This window comes from Schistocerca gregaria, chromosome 7 (assembly GCF_023897955.1).
Source record: "Schistocerca gregaria isolate iqSchGreg1 chromosome 7, iqSchGreg1.2, whole genome shotgun sequence".
NCBI classification, from domain to species: Eukaryota; Metazoa; Arthropoda; class Insecta; order Orthoptera; family Acrididae; genus Schistocerca; species Schistocerca gregaria.
This window is the reverse complement of record NC_064926.1, coordinates 346,986,663-347,007,754: the sequence shown is the minus strand read 5'-3', so window position 1 is coordinate 347,007,754 and position 21,092 is coordinate 346,986,663. Positions and strand designations below refer to the sequence as shown.

General features: G+C 44.4%; 1 protein-coding gene across 2 annotated transcripts in view; it reads left to right on the top strand.

The window, feature by feature from the left end:
* LOC126281404 (glutathione S-transferase D7-like) overlaps positions 1-21,092 on the top strand; it is a 97,188-nt gene that overhangs the window by 57,425 nt on the left and 18,671 nt on the right. For both annotated transcript variants that reach the window (XM_049980340.1, XM_049980339.1), the window contains exons 2-4: positions 4,058-4,212; positions 8,306-8,364; positions 8,461-8,602. In XM_049980340.1, the coding sequence (XP_049836297.1) occupies positions 4,072-4,212; positions 8,306-8,364; positions 8,461-8,602 (342 nt within the window). In that variant the 5' untranslated portion in view covers positions 4,058-4,071. The remainder of the gene's footprint in view (positions 1-4,057; positions 4,213-8,305; positions 8,365-8,460; positions 8,603-21,092) is intronic.

Below are 21,092 nucleotides of genomic sequence, written 5' to 3'. Positions count from 1 at the left end.
TTACAATTTTTATAGTATTTATAATTATCATATACAATATGTGCATTTTTGGGTGTGTCATGGATTTATGTGTGTGTGAAGAAAACATTGACATCTGCGAAACAAACTTAATATTAAGCAAGCTTTGCATAAGTGTATGGCAAAGTTCTAATGATTTATAACATCCCAGGTTTCGTAGGCTTCTAAGGATGATAGATTAATCCGTTGAAAAAGTGAAATAAAAATAATTGTGCAAATGATGACTGAATTTTACTCTCAAATAGTATCTAGTTTCTGTGTTGTTGAAGACCCGTCGCTGTACGCACCGCTGTGGGCAGTGGCCCTTTGCAAGGTACTTGACACCCAAATGGCTAGTGCATGCAGTTCCTTTCACGATGTTCTTTCGCAAGCTGGTTGAGAAGGACCTGGATTCACTGACCACAGCAATTTCTGTCGGTTTCATAACTGGTTCTCACTGACAAGGCGTGACGCCCGCCTCTGGTCCCTGTTCGCTTTGTGGCTGCTCTTCTTATCATTTCTCGTAGACAAATTGGGGATTCTGCATTGATACGCCATTGAATCTGGCAGCTTCATTCACGGTGTGATCATAAGCGCCTACAAACACGTCAGCTCCATTCTGATATTATTTCACATCTCGACGTCGATCTGTCTTACTGTGTAAATTTCTTACAAATCATTGGGCACATACACATCACTTCAGTGTCAAGATTTACGGTAGTTGTTGTGGGTCACATGTCCACCTGTAAGAGTTCTGTGACATCCACAGTGTTCCAAAGCCAACGGTGACCCCCTCCCCCCCTTTTTTTTTTAAAAAAAAGGACGTGACTAATTTTTTTGTCCGGTGCGTTCGTAACGCCTGTGTTGCCTGGAAAAATGTTAACTTTCGAGATTTTTTTTTTTTTAAATTGGAAGGTTAGTCTCTCATGTAAGCAGTGATAGCTCACCTGAAATGTAACCCTTGGGAGACCCTTCACGGTGTCTTCGCACTCACTAAAATGTTTCCTTCTAGCGGTGTTATAATTATTCTACACAACTTTTTGCTTACTTATTCAAACTAGTTATTCATAACATCATATATTTCATAAAATATGAGCTCTTCTTGCAAGGTAAAATGTCTTAGCAAAATCATAAAGGAATCAAATTTAATCAAACTTGCAGTATCCTCCAAGAAAAAAAGACGCAACACAAAATGATTTCAGGAGAAACAGCTTCACAAATGGAGCAAGTTAATAATGCATTGGTCCGCCCCAGGTCCTTATACAAGCGCTTATTCGGCTTGCCATTGATTAACAGAGTTGTTGAATGTCCTCATGAAGGGTATGGAACGAAACTCTGTCCAATCGACGCGATAGATCGTCAAAATCCCAAAATGATTAAGAGACCCCTGCTCAAAATGTTCCAAACGTTCTCAATTGAGAGAACCGACTACCTTGATGGTCAAGGTAAGGTTTTGCGAGCACGAAGATAAGCAATAGAAACTCTCGCCATGTGCAAGCGGGCATTATCTTGTCGGAGTGTAAGGCATGCATGATTTGCCACGAAGAGCAACAAAAGGGAGCGTAGAATACTGTTGACGTGTCGCTATGCTGCAAGTGTGCCGCCGATGACAACCAAAGAGGTCCTGCTATAAAAATAAATGGCACCCCACACCGTCACTCCTGCTTGTCGGGCCATATGGCGGACGACAGTCTAGTTCGTATTCCACCGCTGTCTGGGATGTCTCCAGACTCGTCTTCGAGCTCATCACTGGAGACAATTCTACTTCAGACAAGGAGATTCCAGACTGAAGACCCCTGGACAATGGTGGGATACCGCCTGACTGTCGCCCGATTTACGGTACGACAATTAGGAGCGATGGTCTGGGATGCCATTTCTTTTCATACTAGGACCCCTTTGGATGTCAGCCGCGGTATCCTTGCAGCATAGCGACATGTCGACATTATTCTATACTCCGTTATGTTGCCCTTTACTGCTTGTCTTCGTGCTTGCCAAATCTTACATCGGCCAGCAAGATCACCGGATCTCTCCCCAATTCAGGACGTTTGTAACATTATGGTCAGGGCCCTCCAACCATCTCAGGCTTTTGACGATCTGACCCGCCAATTGGACAGAATTTGACACGATATCCCTCAGGAGGACGTCCAGGGACTCCATTAACCAATACCAAACTGAATAGCTACTTGCATAAGAGCCAGATGTGGAACAGCGCGTTATTGACTTACTCAGTATGCGAAGCTCTTTCTCTTAAATAAATCATCCATTTTTTCTGACACTGTATTCATTTGCTTATTTGCACATATACACTACTGGTCACTAAGATTGCTACACCAAGAGGAAATGCAGATGATAAAAGGGTATTCATTGCAGAAATATATTCTACTAGAACTGACATGTGATTACATTTTCACGTAATTTGGGTGAATAGATTCTGAGAAATCAGTACCCAGAACAACCACCTCTGGCCGCAATAACGGCCTTGATACACCTGGGCATTGAGTGAAACAGAGCTTGGATGGCGTGTACAGGTACAGCTGCCCATACAGCTTCAACACGATACCACAGCTCATCAAGAGTAATGACTGGTGTATTGTGACGAGCTCGGCCACAATTGACCAGACATTTTCAGTTGGTGACAGATCTGGAGAATGTGCTGGCCAGGGCAGCAGTAGAACATTTTCTGTATCCAGAAAGGCCAGTACAGGACCTACAACATGAGGTCGTGCATTATATTGCTGAAATGTAGGGTTTCCTGGGATTGCATAAAGGATAGAGCCACGGGTCGTAACACATCTGGAATGTAACGCCCACTGTTCAAAGTGCGGTCAATGCGAACAAGAGGTGACCGAGACGTGTAACCAATGGCATCCCATACTACCACGTTGGGTGATACGCCAGTATGGCGATGACGAATACCCGCTTCCAATGTGCGTTCACCGCGATGACGCCAAACACGGATGCGACCATCATGATGCTGTAAACAGAACGTGTATTCATCGGAAAAAATGCCGTTTTGCCATTCGTGCACCCAGGTTCGTCGTTGAGTACACCATCGCAGGCGCTCCTGTCTGTGATGCAGCGTCAAGGGTAACCGCAGCCATGGTCTCCGAGCTGATTGTTCATGCTGCTGCAAACGTCGTCGAACTGTTCGTGCAGATGGTTGTTGTCTTGCAAACGTCCCATCTGTTGACTCAGGGATCGAGACGTGGCTGCACGATCCGTTACAGCCTTGTGGATAAGATGCCTCTCATATCGACTGCTAGTGATGCGAGGCCTTTGGGATCCAGCACAGCGTTCCATATTACCCTCGTCATCCCACCGATTCCATATTCTGCTAACAGTCATTGCATCACGACCAACGCGAGCAGCAATGTCGCGATACGATAAACCGCAATCGCGATAGGCTACAATCCGACCTTTATAAAAGTCGGAAACTTGATGGTACGCATTTCTCCTCCTTACACGAGACGTCACAACAACGTTTCAGCAGGTAACGCCGGCAACTGTTGTTTGTGTATGAGAAATCGGTTGGAAACTTTCCTCATGTCAGCACGTTGTAGGTGTCGCCACCGGCGCCAACCTTGTGTGAATTCTCTGAAAAGCTAATCATTTGTATATCACAGCATCTTCTTCCTGTCGGTTAAATTTCTCGTCTGTAGCACATCATCTTCGTGGTGTAGCAATTTCAATGGCCAGTAGTGTATATCACTTCTACCGATTTCCTCCCATTCGGATAATTCCTCCGCAGCGGTTTTTTTTTTTTTTTTTTTTTTTTTTTTTTTTTTTTTTTTTTTTTTTTTTTTTTTTTTGGTGTTCAGAGTGTACTTGGTGAGTGAATGTAGAAATGCCGTTCTCAGTTGAGCAGTCCTGTTAAAGTCCTAACTGTGACTCCATAAGCTCCATAAGTAAATTGTCTGTACTTCAGTGTTATACCTCTCTTGAGCGTATTACCTTCTGAAATATTATGGACAAAGCTGTTGTAGAGAAATTTTGTGATAGTTACTTAGAAATTTCCTGTCACCTTTCTTATAAATGGATCATATATTTTGCTTGTTTTCAGACGACCCGTGAATCATGCCTGTAGTTCTGTATCACTGTACTCCCAGCCCACCGTCCAGAGTAGCCTTTACTGTCGCTAAGGCTCTTGGGATCGATGTCACCGTCAAAAACATCGATCTGTTCAAGAATGAACACTTACAAGAGGAGTATCTTAAGGTAAGACACTGGTAGTGTAGGAAATATTTGTTGTGTGCTTCAAGACTCCGAAACACCAGATCCGTATTAAGTGGCTCATTCATTCTCTTATGGTTGTGTGCTATTTATTTACAGTAACGAGTAGTATTTATATAAAATTCAAAATCAGTTCTGCGTTTTTGAAGCACACACACACACACACACACACACACACACACACACACGCGCGTTTTTACATGTTTACATTTTCTTGCATTGTGAAAGTAGAAAAATGGAAAGGACTGTAATTTATCAAAATTTTCTTTGTTCGTGCATCATTTTTAATTCAACTGGAAAGCTATAAATGTATTTTAGTAAAGTACTTAAATAGTCGATAACTGATGTATTTCCTCCTAGCTATTACTTATAAATCTCATTGTTTTCGTACTACATCACGTAACTCAGTTTGTTGTCACCATGACTGCTTTTTAAAGAGTTGCGTACGAGACAACTGGAGGATGTACAACTCAAATCATCGCGTTTTACACATACTTCATTATTTCTTTAGAAATAATTATGGTTACCATTTCACAGTACCTATTGAATGAATAGCATGAAGTATGCTAAATTTGAAACATTATTGTCAGTATCAATATGAGTAATGTTATAGAATAAGACGTGAGTGACGTCGACCATCAGTTCCTTGAAGAACCTTAGTGAAAACATTAGTCAACTGAGGTCTGGTGAATGTACAGGCAAAGCTGTGGGGCCTCTCCGACCAATCGAAACTGTCTTGGACGACATTTTCAAATGCACACGCACGTTGCTGCGAAAATGTTCTGGTGCATCATCGTGTATGAGCCACATATACAGTGTTCAAAATGAGTTCGGGTTTGCAGCCGGTCGTCGTAAGCTTCATTGCACGATATTTCGGCTGGACAACTGCCAGCCATCTTCAGGTGAGCTGAACGAGGACTCACGAAGGCGTTCTCCGCTCCGTCTTACATAGTGGGCTGATAGTACTGTCGCACATGCGTTGCAGTCGCGGAAACAGAAGGGCCACACCACCCAGCGATAGCGCCCTCGCTGGTGGAACTGCAATACTCAGCTGCCGTCGGTATTGTCGCTGGCGCAGCTATCGAGGTCTTCTGGCGTCTTTGTCTCGAGAAAATGTCGGAGATGACGGGATTCCATGCGTTGTTCAATTGGTAACCACTGTCACGGTTCATTAGATTTCCCGCAATGCTTATTTCAACGGAGTCTTTGATAATGGAGTCCCCAAAAAGATGTTTCTGTGGGCAAAATCGAAGTTTTGTCGTCCTCCATTGAGTGTTCGTTAGAAATACAATGTTCCGCAACTCCAGACTTACTGGGTTGCAGTAGGCTAGTGCAGCGTTGATGTTCTGTACAACGCTCTTCCACTGTATGCGTTGTCTGTCATACTACACTACTGGCTAAAAATTGCTGCACCAAGAATAAATGCAGATGATAAAAGGGTATTCATTGGACAAATATATTGTACTGGAACTGACATGTGATTACATTTTCATGCAATTTGGGTGCGTAGATCCTGAGAAGTCAGTACCCAGAACAACCACCTCTGGCCGTAATAACGGCCTTGATACGCCTGGACATTGAGTCAAACAGAGCTTGGATGGTGCGTACAGGTACAGCTGCCCATGCAGCTTCAACACGATACCACAGTTCATCAAGAGTAGTGACTGGCGTATTGTGACGAGACAGTTGCTCAGCCACCATTGACCAGACGTTTTCAGATGCTGAGATATCTGGAGAATGTGCTGGCCAGGGCAGCAGTCGAACATTTTCTGTATCCAGAAACGCCCGTACAGGACCTGAACACGCGGTCGTGCATTATCCTGCTGAAATGTAGGGTTTCGCAGGGATCGAATGAAGGGTTGAGCCACGGGTCGTAACACATCTGAAATGTAACGCCCGCTGTTCAAAGTGCGGTCAATGCGTACAAGAGGTGACGAGGCGTGCAACCAATGGCACCTCATACCATCACGCTGGGTGATACGCCAGTATGGCGATGACGAATACACGCTTCCAATGTGCGTTCACCGCGATATCACCAAACAGGGATGCGACCATCATGGTGCTGTTAACAGAATCTGGATTCACCGGAAAAAATGACATTTTGCCATTCGTGCACCCAGGTTCGTCGTTGAGTACACCATCGCAGGAGCTCCTGTCTGTGATGCAGCGTCAAGGGTAACCGCAGCCATGGTCTCCGAGCTGATAGTCCATGCTTCTACAAATGTCGTTGAACTGTTCGTTCATATGGTTGTTGTCTTGCAAACGTCTCCATCTGTTGGCTCAGTGATCGAGACGTGGCTGCATGATCCGTTACAGACATGCGGATAAGATGCCTGTCATATCGACTGCTAGTGATGCGAGGCCTTTGGGATCCAGCACGGCGTTCCGTATTACCCTCCTGAACCTACCGATTCCATATTATGCTAACAGTCATTGCATCTCGACCAACGCGAGCTGCAATGTCGCGATACGATAAACCGCAATCGCGATAGGCTACAATCTGACCTATATCAAAATTGGAAACGAGGCATCACAACAACTTTTCTGCAGGCAACGCCGGTCAACTGCTGTTTGTGTATGAGAAATCGGTTGGAAACTTTACTCATGTCAGCACGTTGTAGGTGTCGCCACCGGCGCCAGCGTTTTGTGAAAGCTCTGAAAGGCTAATCATTTGCATATCACAGCATCTTCTTCCTGTCGGTTAAATTTCTCGTCTGTAGCACGTCATCGTCGTGGTGCAGCAATGTTAATGGCCATTTGTGTATATAGGCCATACCACATTGACAAGGTATTTTGTAAACTGCCGCCTCCCGCAGTAGCAAATCATCCTTCACCGATCCCAGCAAATCCTAAATCATAGAAGGAGGACGAAAAAGCACTTTCACATGAAAATTATTAAGAATCCTCGTTATCTTGAAGGAGATATTTCCAACGAAGGGAAGAAAAGCTAGGGGCTTGGCTGGCGCGTTCTCCTCTGTATCCACTTCCCGGTTCCTGGCTCTAGTTGAGAAGGCCCTGTTAATTTGCCGGGTCGAGTATCCATTGCCTCTGAACACCGCCCTTAAATGTGCAAGTTCTCTAGGCAAATTCTCTGCATCCGACACTGAATGTGCCCTAAGGACAAGGGTTTTAAGTACACTGATGGTCTGGGATGGATGATGGCAACTAGAAGAATGCAAGTACAAATCAGTGTGAGTGGGCTTACGATAGACAGAATGTCCCACCGAGCCGTCACCTTTCCGCTTAACATCCAGAAATGGAAGGCAGCCATCTTTCTCTAGCACCAGCCTTCGGCTGCTGCCTGACTAGGTGTGTGGGCAGCTCTGCACTCTGCCACCTTCAAAGGTCTGCGATGCTGGGATCCATGCACCTCTGAATGTGCCTAGGTCCAAACCGAGGACTCCTCTGTCCTGTGACATTGGGGCAAGATGCTGTCCGCCGCTTTCTCGGTGACGGCAGCCGACTCTTGGCCATCGTACTAAAGGTGGGAAATTCGACACATACTCGGATGCAGCAGTAACGGCAGCACACGGCCTGCGCCCCTGCTGGCCAGAGCAGATTGAAAGCTAAACACGCCGACGGACAAGGTGTTGGTGCATCTGTCGTGCTCGCCAGAGATCAACACTAGCAGCATCGAAGACTGAATGACTGTAAATAAACAGCAATAAAGAGTTTCTTGCAGCCACGAGCTGCCTTCTTCATCTGTAGCTACATCCATGTCTGGTAGTGAATCACTATCGACACCAAGCTATCGTAGACATGCTATGAGATTTCCGCCAGTCACTAGTGAAACAACCGGCCACTGTGGCCGAGCGATTCTAGACGCTTCAGACCGGAACTGCGCCACTACTACGGTCGCAGGTTCGAATCCTGCCTCGGTCATGGGTGTGTGTGATGTCCTTAGGTTATTTAGGTTTAAGTAGTTCTATGTTCTAGGGGACTGATGACCATAGCAGTTAAGTCACATAGTGCTCAGAGCCATTTGAACCAGTGAAACAGTCTAGTATTTTAGTATTCATTTGACTCTGTTAGTCCCCAACGCTCTGATTTTTACTAAATACTGCCTCTTTTATTTCAGATAAATCCAGAACACACGGTACCAGCCATAGACGACAATGGTTTGATTCTTCACGACAGGTATGTCCAGCGGTGATTTTCTGTGTCGTCTCATATACTCCATTATTCCATTCTCGCAATCTCTGTAACGCTGTAATAATGTTCCGCTTGTGGCAGCCACGTAATCGCCACTTACCTGGTGTCACGCTACGGAAAGGATGAATCTCTCTATCCGAAGGATGTGAAGCAGAGGGCGCTGGTCGACCAGAGACTGTATTTCGATGCGACAGTACTTTTTCCTCGTCTAAGGAATACAACAGTAAGTGTGTTTATATAGATTTTGCAAGGTTTTGTTACAAAACATGTTATGAACGAAGCGAACAGTTATTTGAATGAATCTTGCTAAAATTTCAAAGTGATGCGAACATTGGAATCTGCCTGTAAAAGTTCAAGAGTATAAAGTATCAAACTTTTCACTTCACGAAAGCAAAAACGTGGAATTATGATGCTAAAAGTAGTGAGCAACAATTTTTAAATCTCTTTTTTTTAATGAAGCCATGTGCATCATCGTAATCTAGAGATATTTCTCTCACTTTTCAACTTAATCTCCATTTCTTTGCACACGGTTTCACCAATGTTCTGCAAGTCTGAACATACTCTTCCGCTAGAACTATGTTTCAGCTGCATGAAGACAGTGATGTCCTGCTTTCTGAATATCCTTCGCCGTCTCGTAGTGTTAGCTTCCCATCCTTACAGCTTTCATCCTCTATCACAATACTCGTCCAAAAACCATCACCTTCATTTTGAAATCTCTGAAAATTTTGGCCGATGGTTCTTCTCTGTAGGTTACCGTCTTCGGGCAATAATCATGGAGCCCATCGGACACAAACTTGCAATAACTTAAGCTTTGTATCGTTTTGCGCTTGCAGTGTGTCCTAATGCACGCTTAGCAGCGATTTCGTTCACTGTAACACGCGTGTCCTCTGTAATGAGCTCACCAGTTCTTTCCTGGTTGCGTTCCGTGGAAGAAGTTTGCGGGCAACCGCTACGAGGCTCATATTAGATACGCGTTTTCCCATCTTTGAAATGCTTCAACCAACTCCTAACACTGCTAGCAGCCATGCAGACATAGGCACGTTGAAGTCTGATGTGAATTTCAACAGCAGATTTGCCCTCTTTAACAAGGACTTCAATGACAGCACGCAGTCTAAACGAAACATCGATGTCTGTCATTTTGGAAAATAGACATTAATGACGTTTCAGCAAGATCCTCGTAGTATTCTGTGACTGCCGCGCGGGAGTAGCCGAGCGATCTCAGACGCTGCAGTCATGGATTGTGCAGCTGATCCCGGTAGAGGTTCGAGTCCTCCCTCGGGCATGGGTGTGTGTGTTTGTCGTTAGGATAATTTAGGTTAAGTAGTGTGTAAGCTTGGGGACTGATGACCTTAGCAGTTAAGGCCCATAAGATTTCACACACACTCATTTGAACAATTTTGTATTCAGTGACTGTACAGCCCATTGCACACTGGGACACTGGTGACGGTCACCAGCGACGGTCACAGGCAGAGATACATTAGTTTGAACTGGAGCGTTCACACGGGACACTACACTGCCTCACCGAGCCACTGTCACCCAGCAGTGACTCAGCCTCGCCACATGTGACGGACAGGGTCAGTGTGTTCACAGCAGTCACCGCCAGACATGCATTAGTTTGAATTGGAGTCACTGGGACACAGATCACAGACACAGCGCTGCAGATTTGCCAAACGACATGGCAGTAATTTCTGAGACAGTGACACGAAACATTCATTGTAAATTATACTGTACACACTGTAGCCATGAGTTTAGATTTGATTAACGCAGAAGATTTTATAAGTGAAGTAGAAAGCCGTCCTGCTATTTGGGATGTGAAAAGCGATCAATATAGCAACAAAGTGATGAAGACGAATGCGAGGGAAGAAATTATGACGAAGTTTGTGCCTGATTTCAGTGAGAAGAACATGGATGAGAAAAACAAAATTAGTAAGTTGTATGTTCTTTTTTTTAAATTTAGCACCTTATTTTTCGGACCATAAAACTCTAGCGAAATTTAGTTGCTACCCTTGTACGAGTCCATTTGACTAACTAATCAGTTGGCAATACCTGCGGTATCGGGCACAAGTGATCCGACAGTGTTCATCACAGTCACCGGTGTCCTAGTGTAAAACGGACCTAATAGCAATGAGTCACTATTGGAATCAATCACTCACACAAATATCAGAGACTAACGTTTGGTAGGTATATGAAATGGAATAATCGTGTAAGCTCAGTCGTTTATAATGCAAACAACCAGCCGACTTCGTTTCATTGGTAGGATACTTGGAAAATGCAGTCAGTCTGCAAAATAGATCGCTTACAAAACTCTATAGTATTTTGCTCAAGTTTGCAGGAACCATATCAGATAGTACTAATAGGGGATACTGAATGTATACAAAAAAAAGGGCAGCAGAAATCGTCAAGTTTATGTGAACCGTGGAAGAGAGTCTTTGAAATACTGTTGTATGAGAGGTAATGCAGGTGAAGCCAAGATGTCCGCGACTTGCCGTTAGTTTCCTTAATCACCAACTCTGTGTGCCACGAGAGATATCACTGTGCCTCGCCAAACCATTGGAGGTGAGAGACTTCTTCCCAGGTCGCCGCCATAACTGCCGACGATGATCGTCCTGAGAATTTCGGAAACACGATTCATCACTGAACACAGTGCAGTGCCACTCATCAACAGTCCATGTTTCCTGGCTACAGATCCAGTCCAGACGGAGCTGTGTGGTGTTAACGGAATCCTTAGTCCACCCCCTGTATCTGAGTGGACGCCGGCACGGTAGCTCAGCGTGTTCGGTCAGAGGGCTGCGTGCTCTCTGTAATAATAATAATAATAATAAAAAACTGAGTGAAGGAATAACCGATCAACTTGAACGGATGTCTTGTGACGTCCGCAACGACCAAACACAACGACTCCCAGCTGGGTCGGAGATTTTCTCCACTGAGGGACTGGATGTTGTTTTGTCCTAATCATCATCATTTCATCCCCATCGACGTGCAAGTCGCCGAAGTGGCGTCAAATCGAAAGACTTGCACCAGGCGAACGGTCTACCAGACGGGAGGCTCTAGTCACACGGCATTTACATTTCACGGCATCCTTCGCTTGGGACAGTAACTGCCTAGTCCGGCTGCTGGTAGTGACCGACCACTGGTGCGGGATGCCACAGACTGTAACTTGTTTTACGACGGCAGCTGCATATGTGAAGAGGCTACTGTGAGCTTGTTACACAGTGCGTGGTGGTCAGCCGTGGTCGACTGGAGCCTTGACGACGAGAATGTAGCCCTCGCGTTCCGATGCAGACCACCAATGGGCCACTGTCACATTCTAATGTCCCACAAATGTGGATGTTGCACTATTCGACCAACTGGAACCTACAGTGCCGATCCTTCCAAACTGTGCCAAGTGCTGATAACGCTGTCTAACATGCGTACGTGGTACACCTGTGTACCTCAATATCTGAGGCTGTTGACGTCGCTATGAACCCTACCACGACTGGTTACAGCACTAATGCAGTCGGGCGCCCGCTCTACCTGTCTAATACCCGACGATGGCATCTATATATATGAAGTTAAAGACATCCGACATGTCTTTTGGGGCACATCTGTGTGCCTCAATATATGAAGCTGTTGACGCCGCTGTGTACCCTACCAGGACTGGTAACAACACTAAAGCACTCAGGCGCCCTCTCTACCTGTCAGCCGGCCGGGTTGGCTGAGCGGTTGCAGGCGCTACTGTCTGGAACCGTGCGACCGCTACGGTCGCAGGTTCGAATCCTGCCTCGGGCATGGATGTCTTTGATGTCTTTAGGTTAGTTAGGTTTAAGTAGTTCTACGTTCTAGGGGACTGATGACCTGAGAACTTAAGTCTCATAGTGCTCAGAGCTATTTGAACCATTATTATAGCACAGTTTTCTGCAAATAAATCTTCTCGGAATTCACTCAACAGTGTTTCGCTAGAGCTATGACGTCATTCTTCCTTTTAAGTTCCCCGACCATTTCTGTTACACTTGGGTACAGGCCTACCGACCTTATTACAATTCAGACAACGCATGTCTGTATTTGTTACATATCTGTTGTCACGCACACTCCAAATACTGCGCCAGTACACTAGTACTGGTCGGACTACCGCCTATTATGTGATTTCCTTTACACTTGCATTGCATTTTAACCTTGTAATCGGATAATATCGGATTAGTTATCTTTATTGAGGCTATTATCTCACACGTGTGAGATTTGGCCGGTAGGAAGGACTTCAGAAGCGGTTGGGCATACGCTGTTTAGGAAACGTCTGCAGGGTGTGGAACCAGAAATGCCAAAGTTTACTACTGAAACTGAATCATAGCATGGCTTGTTGTCTATCCTTAAGGAATACAGAAATGAAGTCCGAAATTTTTTGTACAATGTGGGGCCGTCATGGCCGGAAAGGAGCGAAAGGAAGGTCTGAGAGCTGCCTGAGAACAGGAAACTTCACTCGGCCACACTCCTCAGGCCGCCCCCAGGACCCCACGTGACCGATTCTGTTCCTGTGATTGGTTTCGTCCTGTATAGTTGATTGACAGCGTTAGCGATGTTTGTCCGTGGCCTTACTTTGTCAGCACAAGTTCACATATCACGTAAATAGAGCGTGAAGTGGCTGGCATCCGGCTGACATCCGGTGTCAGCCAACACAGACCTTGTTGAAGCTTAGGAACGACTTAGCGAGTTACCCATTAATGAAAATTTAAAGAAATAAATCAATTTGTTGCACATTATACCTATCCACCTTGTACACATTAATGATACAAAGTGGAAATGTTGTTCAGATTTTTCTGAAATTTGTTACGATTGTCCAACGATGATACTTTTCTCTTTAACCTTATAGTACTGCTGATCCTAGCTGGTAAGTAGTTCATGTATTCAATAGTTCATGTACTCAATAGTTCATGTATTCAATAGTTCATGTATTCAATAGTTCATGTACTCAATAGTTCATGTAGATTGAAAGCATCGGAGGTACTATTACGCTTTCACAGGGCACACGTGATGTTACTTTCGTTTCTGTAGAGCTTTCACTGTCCATTGTAACATACTGGGCTTCATTCGTCAAATATTCCTGGAGGAAATCTCATGTCTCTCTACGCTCGTATCTTTATTAGCAGTTGACGATGCTGCACAGTGTCAGCGCCTTTCAGCATTCTGGAAATGCAGAATCTGTCTCAATAAAACAATCTCTTTTCCGGGCGTGTTTAATATGATGTAAATGGGTCTAAAAAAAGTAGAAATTAACAGCGACAACAATAGGGCGCTTATGATTCTCAGTGTGACACTTATAATGAACAACCAGACTAGATTAAAAAGATGTTCTTGTACTCTTGCATAATCTATGGGTAGGAGTGATAATTTGTCTTGTACGAGACGCAAAACCGATTTCTGTCCAGCTTTTTTCCCCGATTTTAGCGTAGTTAGTCTACTTCCAGCTGTTACTCGGAGCTTACATTTGACCCCATACCCTTACGTCTTCCCCCCCTCCACTCCCCACCCCCCCCCCCCACCCCCCACGTCTTGACTGGACATCAGCATGCACAAAGGGCTCCAAAAACCGCTCTTCGTAAACCGATTTTCCAATACTGCTTCTGGCTGATCTTGTAAAAAATAACTAGTATCGATTCTGAAAAGCGGTTCTAGCTGCCGAATACCCACTTCCACATTCGACTTTGTATCCCATGTAAACGCTCAACGTTTTTGAAACTTGCTCATTTTCCGTCTTTTTTTCTTGTGCAACAAAGATGTAGCAGGAAATATTAGACTGAGTTACATTTGACTGAAGGGAAACAACCATCGTGCTTATTACATAGGACAACAAAACAGCTGATTTCCAGAGGCCATATGGTATCTACAATTGTCGATCCGAGAAGAAACGTTTGACTGGGTCACCTAAAGAGATTCAGATTTTAACATGTAAACTCGTCGTCGGATATCGGTCTACGACACACGAATTTCGTCTTCCGGAAGTTATGTTGCACGTAAACGGTGTGACATCTTTTGGCGACACTCCACCCTTAGTGCACTGAGCCGACTTTGAGCAGCAATTGGCGACTGTTTGCTTCTACTGCTCTAGTGTACGCAAAACTGTCGTCGTTGACCCATAGTTGGTCTTATGTCAAAGTGGTAGGTGGATCAAAACAAAATGTCCAGACACTCTGTGACCAAAATGGTACTGAAACAGAGGATGACAGACTAAAGGCCGAAATACTAAATGTCTTTTTCTAAAGCTGTTTCACAGAGGAAGACTACACTGTAGTTCCTTCTCTAGATTGTCGCACAGATGAAAAAATGGTAGATATCGAAATAGACGACACAGGGATATAAAAACAATTAAAATCGCTCAAAAGAGGAAAGGCCGCTGGATCTGATGGGATACCAGTTCGATTTTACACAGAGTACGCGAAGGAACTTGCCCCCCTTCTTGCAGCGGTGTACCGTAGGTCTCTAGAAGAGCGAAGCGTTCCAAAGGATTGGAAAAGGGCACAGGTCATCCTCATTTTCAAGAAGGGACGTCGAACAGATGTGCAGAACTATAGACCTATATCTCTAACGTCGATCAGTTGTAGAATTTTGGAACACGTATTATGTTCGAGTATAATGACTTTTCTGGAGACTAGAAATTTACTCTGTAGGAATCAGCATGGGGTTCGAAAAAGACGATCGTGTGAAACCCAGCTCCCGCTATTCGTCCACGAGACTCAGAGGGCCATAGACACGGGTTCACAGGTAGATGCCTTGTTTCTTGACTTCCGCAAGGCGTTTGACAAAGTTCCCCACAGTCGTTTAATGAACAAGGTAATACCATATGGACTATCAGACCAATTGTGTGATCGGATTGGGGAGTTCCTAGATAACAGAACGCAGCATGTCATTCTCAATGGAGAGAAGTCTTCCGAAGTAAGAGTGATTTCAGGTGTGCCGCAGGGGAGTGTCATAGGACCGTTGCTATTCACAATATACGTAAATGACTTGGTGGATGACATCGGAAGTTCACTGAGGTTTTTTGCAGATGATGCTGTGGTGTATCGAGAGGTTGTAACAATGGAAAATTGTACTGAAATGCAGGAAGATCTGCAGCGAATTGATGCATGGTGTAGGGAATGACAATTGAATCTCAATGTAGACAAGTGTAATGTGCTGCGAATACATAGAAAGATAGATCCCTTATCATTTAGCTACAAAATAGCAGGTCAGCAACTGGAAGCAGTTAATTCCATAAATTATCTGGGAGTACGCATTAGGAGTGATTTAAAATAGAATGATCATATAAAGTTGGTCGTCGGTAAAGCAGATGCCAGACAGATTCATTGGAAGAATCCTAAGGAAATGCAATCCGAAAACAAAGGAAGTAGGTTACAGTACGCTTGTTCGCCGACTGCTAGAATACTGCTCAGCAGTGTGGGATCCGTACCAGATAGGGTTGATAGAAGAGATAAAGAGGATCCAACGGACAGCAGCGCGCTTCGTTACAGGATCATTTAGTAATCGCAAAAGTGTTACGGAGATGATAGATAAACTCCAGTGGAAGACTCTGCAGAAGAGACGCTCAGTAGCTCGGTACGGGCTTTTGTTGAAGTTTCAAGAACATACCTTCGGCGAAGAGTCAAGCAGTATATTGCTCCCTCCTACGTATATCTCGCGAAGAGACCATGAGGATAAAATCAGAGAGATTAGAGCCCACACAGAAGCATACCGACAATCCTTCTTTCCACGAACAATACGAGACTGGAATAGAAGGGAGAACCGATAGAGGTACTCAGGGTACCCTCCGCCACACACCGTCAGGTGGCTTGCGGAGTATGGATGTAGATGTAGATAGATGTAGATGTAGGAGTATACGGGATGAATCGAACAGAATTTCTGGTTTGTACGATGAACGGTAGCTTGGTATAAATGCTGGAAAATGTAAGTTAACACTGCAGTTGGCTTGTGCTGTATCGTTACTGGGTTAGGCGCGTAGAGGACTCCTGTCCCCCATTTGTGTTTCTTAATTATTCATTGCAATGATTATCAACTGTTCTTTACTTGCCTTTTCTATGTTTGTATATGTATAGGGATAGAAATAAAACACGGATATAAAAACAATATTTCAATAATTTATTTCAGAGACAGTTAACACATACGCTTTGCAAATGGGGCAAACACGTCCACCTTTCACATTTATGACATCATTTTCTAGTTGACTCGTCTTTCTGCCTTCCACACTGGTAGCAACGTCCTTTGGAACCTTCTCTGGGATTGTCTTGTGGTGTAACTGTTGAATTTATGCCCAGTAGTACACGTGCACCTCGCCGTAATTCAGTTTTTTTATTTTTTTTATTTTTTTATTATTTTTTTTTTTTTAGAGCTTCTTAGGTTCCTATTAGGTAGAGTATACCGAAAAGTGCTCTTATTTCAGTCTCATCAGTGAATCTAGCATCTCTATGTCTCTGAAATTTGCTTTTCAAATTTCTTACATAAATATTTCTGCAGTTAACTATAGTTTTGTAGCCGGCCGGGGTGACCGAGCGGTTCTAGGCGCTACAGTCTGGAACAGCGCGACGTTACGGTCGCAGTTGCGCATCCTGCCTCGGGAATGGATGTGTGTGATGTCCTTAGGTTAGTTAGGTTTAAGTAGTTCTAAGTTCTAGGGGACTGATGACCTCAGAAGTTAAGTCCCATAGTGCTTAGAGTCATATAGTTTTGTCAACATTGCTGTCTAAGAAAAAATCTAATAACTTTCTGAAAGTACTGCTGATTCTTGCATCGTGGGGCCCGGTAGATGAGTTATTATATTCTCTGACCTTGTTCTCACGTTTCTTTCAGGAAAAGACTTAGACCATTTTGTTTTGCTGTCCTTCCCAAGATAAAAGCAAATACTAGACTTACAGTTCTTATTATCGTATTCATCTGCAGATTGTTCAGTTTCACCATCATGATCCCTTTCCATTAGTTGATCATCTTCATTTGAATTAGATTCTTCAGAATCAAATAGGTCATTTTCATCACTCTCTGCATCTTCTTCGAGCACCTCATCCACACTTCAGGGTCGGAAGTCACATCCCCTCTTCTTTTCTTCGGATCTGACATCACTAAAATAAAAACATATTTATGAGTATCAGTTTCTGTAAATTATAGTACATGTAGAAGACCACGTAAGTAATCACTTTAGTTAACATAGTTATTTTATTCAGATTAATAAAAAATTTAAATATTGCACATACAGGGAATTTACTATGAAAAATGTTTTAAAAAATAAAACACATACCTTAAGAAATTGTTACGTAGATAGGCGCGTGGTCGACAGTTGTACCCCAATTCATTTCAACGTCCTGGTACTCTGTGTTAAGCTGTCCAGCTGACGTTAACTGTAAACGGAACTTCAACAATGCACCGATTTGAAAGGTACTGAGCGTGGGAACGCTGCAACTTTAAATGTAACGGAAATAATCACAATGTAAAACTGCTGGCTGACAGGTGCACCCCATGCGCCCACTCCTGGATTAATGCCGATGAGTAGGAACAACGATCATGTAATGTTACAGTATAAGCTCTGTGCTTGACATAGTCACGTCGATTAATCTCTTGGTGTAACTTTCCGTGATACGGAACAAGCACATCAGGTCGGTTGTAGAGAAGGCAAACGGTCGATTTCGTTTATTTGGAGAATTATGGGAAAATGTTACTCATTTATAAAGGAGAACGCCTACAGATCACTTATACGACGAGTTGCTGAGTACTGCTCGTCTGTTTGGATCCCCACCAGGTCGGATCCAAGCAAGACTTGGTAGCTGTTACGAGGCCTCCTCCCAGATTTGTTACCGATATTTGCGATCAGCTCACGAGCATTGTGGAAATTCTCCGTATGCTCAACTGAAAATCACGGAAAGAAGTCTGTCTTTTCACGGAACACTACCAGAAAAGTTTAGAGAACAGGCATTTGCGACAGACGGAAGAACATTTCTACTGCCATACGTACATCTCGAACAAGAGAGACGAAGGCAAGATAAGAGAAATTAGAGCTGCTATGAAACATACAGACAGCCGTTTTTCCCTCGCTCCATTTGCAAGTCGAATAGCACTTACTAGCAGGGGTACAAGGTGCTCTCTGCCAGGCACCATGTTGCTGCGGAATATGTATGTAGTCATAGTTGTAAACTCACTGGTTGGTGGGAGCTTGTGCAGTGCTTTGTTGTTGTTGTTGTGGGTAAGTGCGTGGTCATGGGAAGACAGAGTGCGAATCTCAGGGGTGGTGCATGGGCCACTTATTTTCCGCCATGAGTTGCTTGGTACGCATTGGAATTCAGTCACGTCTTATGTGTGTGTAGCAACATTTCCCTTGAGAAGCAGTATGGCAGAAAATGCAAGGTGAAAGGCTCACTTTCTAAAAACAAGCCTGAAACTGTCTGCCATGTGGTTACAACTGCATGTATGGCAGGGAGAAGCCGCCACTGTGGGGAGCAATGTAGTGGTCACACTATCCTCAGGAAAGGCACTGCAGAGCGGCGCTGGACCACGATGCCCCCAGGCTTTAACGTCGAGGACTACGAGAAATAAAAGGAAACGTGGGATAAGTAACTGCTGGACAGTGTAAACCAGATGTAGCCTACATCTGCAAATGTACTTTCTCTTAGAATGTGGAATTAAAACTGTTTTTCATTTAGCATTTATCCATCTAGCTCAGACCCGGCCAAACAGCGCTCTGCGAGCGGGATCTCTCCAGCCGCTCTCCTGCATAGCGCTCCGAGCGCAGTGGCGAATGAAATTGAGGGGTGAGGAGGAAGCGGACAATGAATGCTGCAGCCGGACACCGGTAGAGCAAAGCATTCGGCTTTTCAGCTTCTAGCAATTTGCTGACAATACTGTTTGCTTTAAATTACAATTACGTTCTGCATTAGGAATACTGCTGGCGTCTGTACCGATGCCAAAAAAGGAAAGTGGAGAAGCCACATCGTGTATTATGACGATGGAAAACATTCACTGAATCGTCATTACAGCACCAGCCAGAAAGAAGATATGACTCATTTGCCTTCTGATGAACGAGAGTGACTGCAGCCTGAACTGAAAGCGGCAATTAGGGAAAAAAAACTGAGTTTACAGTGAGAAGAGTGGTGAAAAGTCTTTTATGATCGACGTCAATAATTACACTGTGTGATCAAAAGTATCCAGACAGCCTCAAAACATAAGTTTTTAATATTAGGTGCATTGTGCTGCCATCTACTGCTACTGCCAGGTACTCCATATCAGCGACTTCAGTAGTCATTACACATCGTGAGAGAGCCGAATGGGGCGCTCCGCGGAACTCACGGTCTTCGAACGTGGTCAGGTGACTGGGTGTCAGTTGTGTCATATGTCTGTATGTGAGATTTTCACACTCCTAAACATCCCTAGTGCACTGTTTCCGATATGATAGTGAAGTGGAGACGTGAAGGGACACATACAGCACAAAACCGTACCGGCCGACCTTGTCTGTCGACTGACAGAGACCACCTAGAGTTGAAGAGGGTCGTAATGTGTAACAGGCAGACATCTATCTAGGAATTCCAAAGTCCATCCGGATCCAGTGCAAGTACTATTACAGTTAGGCGGGAGCTGAGAAAACTGAGATTTAATGGTCGAGCGGTTGCTCATAAGCCACGTATCGTGGTGCTAAATGCCAAACGACACTCCGATTGCTATAAGAAGTGTAAACATTGGACGATTAAAACAGTGGAAGAATATTGTGTGGAGTGACGAATCACGGCACACAACGTGGCGGTCTGACAGCAGCATGTGGGTATGGCGAATGCCCAGTGAACATCATCTGCTAGTGTGTGTAGTGCCAACAGTAAAATTTGGAGGCAGTGATGTTATGGTGTGGTCTTGTTTTTCATGGAGGGGGTTGCACCCCTTGTTGTTTTGGGTGGCACTATTGTTGTAACCTGTTGTAAGCGCAACTGGAACGGTCACGGGGTGGCCGACAGAGCGCGGCGGGACCAAACGGAGAGTGGCCTGCAAACAAACAAACAGAAAGCACGGACACGAAACAACAATGGACGATGGAGAGAGATCTTAGGATGACAACATGCAAGAAGCAACAGACTGACAGAGAGAACCAAACGAATTCAAGACGTCCACTAGAAATGAAAGTCCGCATCTCGTGGTCGTGCGGTAACGTTCTCGCTTCCCACGCCCGGATTCCCGGCGGGGTCAGGGATTTTCTCTGCCTCGTGATGGCTGGGTGTTGGGTGGTGTCCTTAGGTTAGTTAGGTTTAAGTAATTCTAAGTTCTAGGGGACTGATGACCATAGATGTTAAGTCTCATAGTGCTCAGAGCCATTTCAACCATTTTTTTAGAAATGAAAACAAAGAACAATAAACATGCTGTCTGTTGTCAAGGCGATGTGTCAAGACTCACGCAACGATTAGACTCCCTGGCTGAGCTTTTCTTTTCTTTTTTTCTCTTTATTGTCATTTCATTCCCCTGCCCCATAAGGGCAGGGGAGGGTTGTCAGCGGCACAATCCGCCACTCTTCAGCCGAGTGACATGACAACTAAGACAAGAATAAAATGTTACACATAAGGAGATAAAACATGGGGACACAAAACAGAGTAAGGGTAGATAATGGAGGTAAAAATACACTGACATGGAGACATTCATGGCGGGAAAATTAAAAAAGTCGACACAAAGTTAAAAAAACACAGTTGGCGATTCTTAAAATACAAAGAAGACACTGAAGGCACACACAC